General features: G+C 41.1%; 1 protein-coding gene across 1 annotated transcript; it reads right to left on the bottom strand.

The window, feature by feature from the left end:
• Positions 1-106: 106 nt before the first annotated feature.
• Positions 107-10,336, bottom strand: LOC128889616 (glutathione S-transferase-like). Its single transcript, XM_054147368.1, has 6 exons — positions 10,187-10,336; positions 8,951-9,313; positions 3,592-3,752; positions 2,608-2,775; positions 1,092-1,234; positions 107-989 (listed from the first exon to the last, which is right to left on the bottom strand). Exons 3-6 carry the CDS (start codon positions 3,734-3,736, stop codon positions 822-824), a joined length of 624 nt encoding a protein of 207 aa, XP_054003343.1. The 5' UTR covers positions 3,737-3,752; positions 8,951-9,313; positions 10,187-10,336; the 3' UTR covers positions 107-821.
• Between the last annotated feature and the right edge of the window lie 431 nt (positions 10,337-10,767).

The following is a 10,767-nucleotide window of genomic DNA, read 5'->3' as shown; positions in this document are numbered from 1 at the left end:
AGCAGTGGCTTAGCGATTATGACGATAAATCGGGCTCTTCAATGTAATTGATACATTACTCGTAATGCGGTGAACTCCAGAGCAAATAGGTGGATTACAAAATGTTTCGCAATCGCGATGAATTTTATTGTACGATTTTATAACATGATGCAACATTGCGTAAAGAACATATTTACTATTGAAATTGTCAACATTCGTATCGACGTAGATAATGAGTGAAAGGAAGGACATAAAACTTCTTTACAGATTATTATTTTATATATTCAATCAGTCGATACATTTGCAATTACAATTCAACATACACTATATCGTTTCTCAACATTTAATCATTAACATTTAGTCATAATCTCGCACGTGACTATATTTATTTCTTCAAATTGATTTTTGTTATAAATGGGCGTTTTCCATATATGCAATTGTAACTGTGAGTAAACAATACAAATGTTTGTGTAAACGAATTGACGCCGGTACAGTTTTAGGGTCCAAAAATTACTATTAAAATCAGTACATGGAGTATTTTTCATAAACCCTCAAATCATCGGAGAAATGTCTAATTATAGAAATGCAAGTAAAATAACACATTGCCCCAGAAGTACATATAAATTAATTTTGTTTATGGAAGAGACTTAAATTTACTATCAGGTTTTTGTCACACGTGTCTGCAGAGATTTGTATCGTTTTGCAAGTTGTAACACATCCAGAACACATTGTTGACATTGACAACTGACAACGTTGACGAACGTTTAATAATATTCGATAAAGCACACGCAAGTAACGCAGATATGTACTTGTTCCTTTTCCATCCTGCGGATTCAGAGTGTTTAAACCTCTGTCTGGGGTCGTTTGGTCAACCATTCGGCGATAGCAGGTATCCCGTGGACTCTTCTCTTCAGCGCTCGAAGGCCTGGATAATTTTCCAAGGCAGCGCTGCCGAAGATATTTTCGAAATTCTCGAGGGCTACCGCGAACACAAAGTCCGTCCACGTGGTCTGAAAAATGACAATGCATTTTGTTCGATACTTTCATAGAGATTGCACAATCAAACTAAATCTTGCACATGTATAAAAAGTAACATTATATCAACGACTCACAGTGGAACCAACGGCGTAACCTCCATTTTCGCCAATAGTTTGTTCAAACTTGTTCAAGTAAAAGGGTATAGTTTCCTTCAAAAGTTTCGCCTTCTTTTCTTCCTTCTTGAATTGATCCTTCTCCGTACGATACTGGTATATAACTGAAACACGTGACGTCTACAATAGAACTATAATTAAAACAGTTTTTTGAAGAAAAAGCGTGCTTGTATCTCTCGCTGCTTCGCCGATACTTTTCTTTCTCCTTCGTCACGTTTCAGACTATTCCTTGTCGCGGTTGTTCGTTAACGAGTCACATTCGTCAACACGATTGATATTTTTCAATCTTCTACCTGTTACGTTCTTGTAGTAAAAGAACGAACTCCCCTCCCGCAGAAATAATCGTTAACGCATCATGCAAACAGTCCGCGTTGCGTAATCACGCGTATTACAAGCGGAAATTAGTATGCTATCGCGTACACAGGATCTTCCTGGCTTCAGTAATTATGCAATATTTTATTTATTATTCTGGTCATATTCGCGGCTAACAAGTATCGGTATCATGTACCACAGGTGTACATATTTGAAAATAATACGAAGCATGTTTTATGCGTTGACCGGCCCGAGGACTTACACTTCATAGTTGAAGGAACGCTGTTGAATGCGCGAACTTATTTATTTGTTTGTCGACGTAGATACATGGTCTGTCTAAAAAGAAACCGAACTTTTGCTATTAAAAGAAAAAAGAACAAGTAAACTTTTTACATATACGTTTATTTACTCAAAATAATCTCCCTCTGCATCAATACAGCGTGTAGACCGCGTAATTAACATTTCGAAGGACCTTTGCAGCTCCTGTTTTGGTACCCCGTTTAGTATGGCGGTTACAGCGGCCTGAATCTCCGAAATGTTGCTACAATGTGTCCCTTTCATTGGAATTTTCAATTTTGGGAAAAGAAAATAATCGCAGGGTGACAAATCAGGCGAGTAGAGTGAATGATCCAAGGTAACAATGCCAATTCCAATGAAAGGGAATCATTATAGCAATGTTTCGGAGATTCAGGCCGCTGTAACCGCCGTATTAAACCGGGCTACCAAAACAGGAGCTGCAAAGGTCCTTCGAAATGCTAATTACGCGGTCTACACGCTGTATTGACGCAGATGGAGATTATTTTGAGTAAATAAACGTGTGCGTAAAAACTTTACTTGTATTAGGTTGTCCCGAGAGTTTCTTTCGCGAGTTACACTCAATTATTTTATATGGTCGTGTTTGTCTAAATAGACAATCTAATTTCGTAGGTATTCACGTTGTAACAGTAATGGAGCAAAATGAATCGTACACAATTCAGTAATGTAACATAAAACATAAACTATTTGTGCATGTATTACTTATTAATAAAGCGAAAGAAACTTTTGGGACAACCTAATACTTTTTTCTTTTTATAGCAAAAGTTCGGTTTCTTTTTAGACAGAGCGTGTATAGCGAGGGACCATTTCTGAATCGAGCCATAGTCTAATCATTTTTAATATCACTCACTTTGCTTCAAGTCTCCAAGGGTATCGACGAGCACATCGCACATCATCGCCTCCCATTCGTCCCTTCCAGTCAGATTGTGTTTCCTCGCCAAGTATCTCGCCACCGCATTGCTTTGCGCTATCGGTTTCCCGTCTATCTCCAGCACTGGTAGCATTCCGTAAGGCATTGCTAAGAACAAATACAGTTCGAACGAAATTGACGTGCAGACGTATACAGGCGATCGATACAAAATTACACGGCCTTCGAGACCGAGTCTTTACAGCGTGCGTTCGTTTCTGAATATGGAGCAGACTTTGCGCCGGTTTTAATCAACGCGTCCCACTAATGGATCGCTGAAACTTCCATTTTTGCAATTCGACACTCGTCGAACGTAATGTCTTCCGAGTTCTAGGTATTCCTTTCACGCGACATTTTCTACTAAAACGAAAGATGCAGTTCCTTTTCAGTCGAATGTCTCGACAACATTATCTTCGATAACGAATTACTGGGAGGAAGCCAAAAATTCGTAATTTTCATCGGGAAACGAGTAATTTTCTTGCTTCCTGCTCGTGATTTCTCTCGAAACGTGGAGCAGGTAAAGCGTCCGCGTAAAAGCCGGCCGCCATCGGTGATTGAAAGCTACAGACAAAGCTCGCATAGAAATTTCATAGAGCGAAGTTAATTTCGTTCCACGGCGCTTGAATCGAATTATTAAACATTGTTTCGTCTTGCGAAAGTCGAGATAAATTACGCGACAAACCTTCTTTTGCAGTTTATATGGAAGGCTTTTGAAAGTCAAACTTCTTGTTTGCTTCAGTGACACAGAAATGTTATTCGGTTAGAAACGTTTGACGGAAAAGTAATACGATAATTTTATATGCAATAGACGTTTCAAGCACAGTGCAGCGCATTACCGATGTACCGATGGATCCGAGTATCAATTTTATAGGCACTTACGGAATGAGCGTTGAAAGATGAAAATAAAACACAACTTTCAGCCCTTACATTTCTTGAGTTCCGGCCAGCTTTCCTTCGGGATCCTCTTGTCGACGTAGTCGACGCCCGTGTATGCAAATATGTAGCGAATTTGCTCGGCAGGACCTCGGGCATCAAAGTAGATCAATTTGTAAGTCGGCTGTCCTTCGCCCATTTTCTTTCGTGACGATCTGGAAAAATTAGACGTCTCGTTCCTCGATTTTTATTACAGAATTCAAAAGAAACATAACGAGTATCTTTGAAATCGTCGCGCTGCACTCTAAACACCTTACCGTTCTCAGTTTCAAAACGAGAAAAACGCGGTTAATATGAAGAGCACCGCGACCACAAGTTTTTTTCCTACACTCGACGGATGTTCCATCTCGTAATTCCTCGTCTCGCTCGTCTTTTTCTATTTTTTATTCTCGTCATTTTTATGCTGCAACCTGCTGCTCGGCCTCTACACAAATCCGTGTCGATTTACATTTTAATACCTTCGGAAAGATTAATCTGCATCCGTAACTTTACACTCGAATGCATTTTTCTTTTATTTTATGCTTCGTAACAAAAAAATCATTCGCGTCGAGCTTCGCCACCGCACCAGTTTCGATATTAAATTCACGGAAATTAGTATCAAAGAGGAAGATGGGTAGTTCATATAAACTCAATCCCGATAAACGCTATCGATTGCGTCGCTATATCGTCATCCAGTTCAACTATGTTTCTCCGGATGCAATGGTATTAATCCAGTAGCGTACAAACTCCTGCTCGCAAGCTAATTTGATCTTTTCATCGAGTTCGTACGGTTCGTGAAATGAAGTAAAAACGAATAAAAATAAAAAATTGGAGTGCAACTTGTAATAGTAAAATTTGGACCGGGAGGTGAAATAAACAGTTGACCATCGTCGATTTGGAATAGCAAAGTTTCGAATTAGCTGGATTCCCGTTCTTTGTTCGATATTGTCGAAAGCTCTCTGCATTTCCTTAGACCTCGATGCCAACATTTACGAGCCACTTTTGCAAATTTACAGTCATCGTAATCCGCTGGTAGCCTCCGCATCTGAGCTGAATTTTAATCTACTCGCGAATCTCCAGCCGCCTGTTCTAAAGGTAACGAGGGGGTTGCGTGTTCACGTGCGTGCAGAAGAGGCCACTATCGGATAACAAAGTCCGTCCGTGTAGATTAAGCTTGAATACCCCCGTGGAAATCGTCGAGATTCATTGCCAAACGCCTCTCCGATAATCTAAATTAACCAGCGTAGAGTAGTTGAAAATCCTAGAAACATTTTCCGAAGTGTTTTTCGTTCTTGAAATTTCAACAAAAGAAGAAATGTTTCCGATTAGAATTCATTTTGCTTGCTTAAATTAGCCGACAATAGATCGCATTTGTCGGCACTTTCTGCATCGAGTAATTCTACACAAGACCTACAAAGAGTGTCATCTATTGGTTAGTATTGAAGTCAGGCTCTTTCGTAACGCACAGCGAACAATAAGCGATAAGAAACCACTGTTCCCGTGAATGGCCACAGTTGCGACAGACGCTTAATTAAGTGTCGCGGGATAACGAACCGAGAAACGTGACTAATTTCTAGACCATAGAAATAGAATCTTACTTTCCTGATTTCGGCACAGATAGAAGGATAGAAACAAGTGAAAGGAATCGTCGAACTGTCTTGCGTTCGTACGCGTGCGATCAGATTTAAGATTTGCGAACTGAAATCTGAAACTCACTGTTCTAATAAAGAGAGAGTTTGTTGATCGATAGAATACGTCACTATAAGAAACGGGGAATGACGATGAAGTTTTTAGAACGAAATCATAATCCTTCTTTTGATTCGTGGCTTTGACTAATGATCTAAAGTGAGAAACGATCGAAAGATGCTTTCGTCGACGGCGCAAGGGTTGAAAAGGCTAGCGTAACGTCGACGGTAATACTTTGAGCCCTTATACCTCGACCTGCCCACCCACAGACCGAATTGAGGTTCACCGGGGCATTGATCATTGATTTTATGTCAAATGCGGTTGCTGGACTGCGACTATCACGCTTGCTGCTCAGTGAATCGGTTTACTTTCGCAGATATCACGGTTACTTTTCTCGAATAAAATGATCCCTTTGTACATTTACTATTTTAATCGCATTACACTCCACTAAATAGATATTAGCTGTTACGAGAACTTGATATTATTTTAATAATCATCAACCTTTATACGTTTTATCTATAATCACCTCAATATCACTTCTCCGTTTAAAATAAAATCATTAATTTCCACTTGATGACAAGCGCTAGCGTGCTGTTCCTCGATAAAACGGGATCCCATTCGCTTCCAATTGTACGCGTTATTATTTACAATTAATCTGTTATTACAAAGCGTTCGGAAACACTTGTATAAATGGATAAAAATCGATATAACTGCTTCGCAAACAATTTTTTGTTACCGGAATCAGTGGGACAATTATCGAACAATTCTCAAAACGGCAACGCAAAGAAAAACCACGCGAAAACTCGTATCAGAAATCAACCCGAAGTAATCTTAAGTGAATAGAATTTTTGAGACCTGCAGTGATCCCATCGTTGCCCAGCAACAAGCTTCGGCTGTCTTTGAAGCGACAATCTTGTTACCCAGTCTTCGATCTTCGGATACTTAATGCAATATCGTCGTCGGAACGGCGCCTTGGAAACCAATCCATCGCGAGTGTTTGCTTTCGAACCAACTGTCGATACGTTTGAAATGCAAATCAACGTTGAAAAAACGAGGTGCTATTCTGAAGCTGCTTTTCTATTTCTATCATTCGAATCGCAAAACTTACACCGGAGGTTGAAGGTTATAGGAAACGCAAGTAGGTGCCATTTGAATGCATCAATGACTCCATGATACCAACAAAGCAGGAAATAGGTATCGAAAATAGCTTTCGAAATCTCATTCACATCTTCGATGCGCATTTAGAGAACCGGGAAATCCTCTTACGCTAAGACGCCGGACGCATCATGTCGAAGAAACTTTAACCGAAGTTTTTATCAATAATGTAACAGACTTTAAAACTTCTATCGTTGCCCACATAGTAGAGAATCTCGTGACACTGAAACGTTGAAACACCGAACGAAAACTGCGGGATACTCAATCTTTTGTTTGGAAGTACTATGAAGTTTCAAGAACGTATTGCAATTTCCCTCGCTTCTTCATCTCATCCATCGTTCAATTTCTCGATAAGAAGCGCTTAATGGACGATAATCCATTGTCGCGAGTCGCGAAGTTACAGCTGGTTAATCGATTGGACTCGATCAGGACGCGTTTCATTCCCATAATCCGATCTGTGCGCGGTTTAGTTATGATCGCGTTCTGTCGGTGTTTACTGGCAGCTTAAACTGGCGCAAACAGTAGCAAGCGTCGCGAACAGCCCAGCTGGTTCGCGCTTTGTCAGCTCAAGAGAGACGGTATAGGATTACGGGTCCTGTGATTATACAGGAGATGGACGACATATTGCGAACACCTGTCCGAAACATGAAATATTGTGGTCCATTCCCTTTCGCAAATGGAACCATTTTTCGAGTGCCGCGACTAGCTATAGACTCGCTGGTGCACTACCGTGCGGCGTGCCTGACTCGTGCATTTCATGTTCGATCCGAATTCCTTGTAATTCGACACTGGGTTCAGCCACCAAAATGAGAACCTAACGATCGTCGTCACGATTAACCGAATTAATTCTGATCCCACCGACCTCGGTGCTCGTACGCGCGCGCGCGCGCATAGAATGTGTAATTGATTTTCAGAATCACCAGTGGCTTCTCCGCCGGTAATATTCGGCCCAAGTAATTCGCGCCTCCGGTCTCTGGCCTCACAAAGTAATCTCTGAATTGCAATTAGCAAAGTGTAAGATGGAAGGTGAATTCGATGCCACCCTTCGTTGTCGAGTCGTAACGCTCGGTATTGGGAGCGCAATCACGTTGATCTCGCGACCGAATTCTATGAAATATTTGCGTTATTTGTATCGTAAGGAACTTCAACGTAACAATCTTTAATGGTAACAAAAAAGAAAAGGTCTTTGAACGTTTGTAATGGCGCCTACTTCGATTCCTATTGTAGACGTTAGTCAGTTCATTTTATAATAAATTAATTGGATCGCGTTTCAGTCTTTGTATTATTATATACTGCGACGTTGAATGTTGTTACACATTTGACGGCGCCAGTCGTTGACTGTTAATATACAACGTAACGAGCAGTTCTGTGAAGCACAACGTTGTATAATTATTATGAATTATTTCGCTCGTCATCTCGAACCCTGCACTCGTTGTTAAAATTGTATACTATTCGCAAGTTAGCTTAAACAAAACTAGAATTATTAAATTTGGTTGTTGAAATCTATCTTGAGTTAGACTTAATTCGCAACCATCGGAAATAGACTCTTAGCGTTATCGAGAGCCTCTGAGTGACTCGTCTATTCAGCTCCCATTATTCGACGTTCCTCTAATCCCCCGTCTCTCGTGGCTAGCCGTAAATCTTTCAAAGTTCCCGTCGTATTAAGAACATGTACAAATTCAACGAGTTTTGCCCTCGATCCTTGATCGTGATTTCAGGATAAATAAATTATCATTATCCCGTGTCATCGATTACGCGAAGAGGAAAATGCTCGAAATGCGTGAAAAGTATTCGGAGCCCAAATGAGAAAAGGGAAATGTGGAGAAAGAAATACGCGAGAGAGAAATACACGAGAGAAGACCAAAAAACGAGCGACGAGACGGGGTGGAACGTATAGGCAACTTTGTAGTGGGTGCATGAATAATAAATATGCCGGCAACACGGGCCGACCTATTTTGACTCACCCGCGACACGATGAATATTAAAACGAAATATTTCGCGAAATGCTAGAGGCAGTTATAATACAAAAATGTTTAAGAAGCGATTCAATCGAATAGCACCGAAAACCATCTTAAATCACCCCTTCGATTTAGAAAATGTAAAAAATCTCGTAAAAACTTTATTTAAAAAAAAGTAAATACCGAGGTTATTCCGTATCCTATTATTTATTTACGTTCCAACTATACATATATACATTGTTTCTACTTGTCATCTATTACTCAAAGTGTTTCCTATCTATGACATGCAACAGGGTATGGCTGCCACTCATCGTGTGCAAGTATTGCTCAATGAGAACAGATATTTATACTTGACAAAAAAATCGTACAATTTGAAAAAACATACGTAAAATTGAAAAGCAATACGTTCGATAGAATTGTCTTAAAAAATCTGAAATTTCCATAATTTTCGTGTTCGAAAGTGTTTGGAACCCTTAATGTCTACGATTCGATCTTAAGCATTAGTGCATCGTATACGATGGAAAAAGAACTCGATTACGCGTGACTGGTTAATCGAAGAGTTAATTTAAACTCACCGCCAGTGTCCTCGCGGGAAAGTGCCAGCAACCCTTCAGTCAGCTGGACGAACACTCGCGCGGAGCGGGGCTCGCACTGAGCTCGCACGCGAAACGAACGAATCCAGGTTCCTCGTGTTCCTTCGGCACCACTTGCTCTCCACCACCGCTTCCCCGACACCCTCGGCTCTCCAGCCACCTCGAGCACGATGCGCAACCTCGGAATATTTATGCCACCCTACACCCCATGTCCCAACCCTCCATCCAAACGGGGAACCGTTCGAAACGAAAATTGTTTTACGACCTCGACCAACCAAGCACCCCCTTTCCGCCGCTTACTGCTTCGTTTCCTGACTGTCGGGGTTTCCTTTCGTGCCGATATACCTACGGAAAGACAGAATGTAACCCACCTTGGTAATATTAATTCTTTTTTGCAAACAGTTCGATGTGTGCAATACCTACCATGAACTGTCGAATTTTATAAGGGTTCTGTAATATTTAATATTAAGACACTTCTAAATCGCCAACGGATGTAGAAAGATTAGTTTGGCCGGCTGAACATACACGCGCCGCGCCGTATCCGATTGCCGCAGTAGAATGTACCCGTCTGTGATCAGACGGGCGTATGCAAACAGGTGGAAAGCGTCGATCAACCACGGTACCTTTCTCACGGTAATAAATCTTGATCTTCGGATCGTAAGAATTCCGTATATCATACCATTCGGATCTTTTACTTTTAATAAAGAATTCATTGAGAAAGGTCGTTGTCCCAGGCTTCCAGGTTTACGTCTCTCCTCGAGCACGTTCCGTTTATCTTTTCGGAAATCATTGTTAAAACTTCTCACCGATCTTCCGTAAGAATCGTCCCTCTACTTCGAAGAGGCGAAGGCGGCTTCCATAATAAATGCAACACCGCAACGAAGCATACGTCACAAACGAGATCACACGCTAGGAACTATGTTTCCACCTTGTTGATTTGTTTTTTTTTTTCTTTTCTTTTTTTTACTGGCGGTTGAATGGAATTCTCAAAGCATTCCGGCTCGTAGATCGCGAGAAACGGTCAGCGTGCACGGTAAATTTCGCGACGGATTCATCAACACGCGATATTCCTGCCGTAACGCATTTCCATGTAACACTATATCCACGGCGTAAACGACCACGTGAACAGGGGAAGGCGCGGCGAGTGTGCGTTAAATGTTATGCCGTGCTTGGGTCGGTTAATTGGTCAGAGCAAGCCAGTTAGTTTCATTACGTTACCTCCATCTTCGTGGGTTTCGCACAATAGAGACCTCTTCCAGTAACGGGGCCACTAGGCCTACGTGTGTTCTAGAACCTCTTTATTGGAACGAGACGCGTCCCTGCCGAAATTCCGAACCGTTCAAGGATTCTACAGCCCTTCTCAGTACTAGGTACAGATCATTCTGAAACTTGACAATTATCGGAAAGTTTCGTTGGCGAATATTAGCGAGTACAAACGTACCTTGTATAGACTTGAAACATTTATTTCGCGTTCAGCATTTTCAGACGCGCGCAACTGTTTAAGGTTGTTTGACGTGTACGATCTTTATAAAACGCTGCTTTCAAAATCGTTCCGTCGAATCGGTTAGCAATTTGTAGTGTTTCGTAGAGCAAACGCTACTTGGATACAGAAGCACGGTATTTGTGTCTAACGTGTGAAAAAAAAGTGAATTAGTAGCGAGGTGTTAGAAGAGTTAGGCAATATTTGATTACCAATTGTCGATGCATTATAGTCTTTGCGAAACGTAGAATGGACGCATTGTGGACATTGAAATACCTCACCTGAAAACGGTATGAAAGAATCAGCCGATGATTCGACG

The sequence above is a fragment of the Hylaeus anthracinus genome, unplaced genomic scaffold (genome assembly GCF_026225885.1).
Source record: "Hylaeus anthracinus isolate JK02 unplaced genomic scaffold, UHH_iyHylAnth1.0_haploid 11997, whole genome shotgun sequence".
In the NCBI taxonomy this organism is placed as follows: Eukaryota; Metazoa; Arthropoda; class Insecta; order Hymenoptera; family Colletidae; genus Hylaeus; species Hylaeus anthracinus.
Note: the sequence above shows the minus strand (reverse complement) of the source record. Positions and strands in the feature narration are given on the sequence as shown.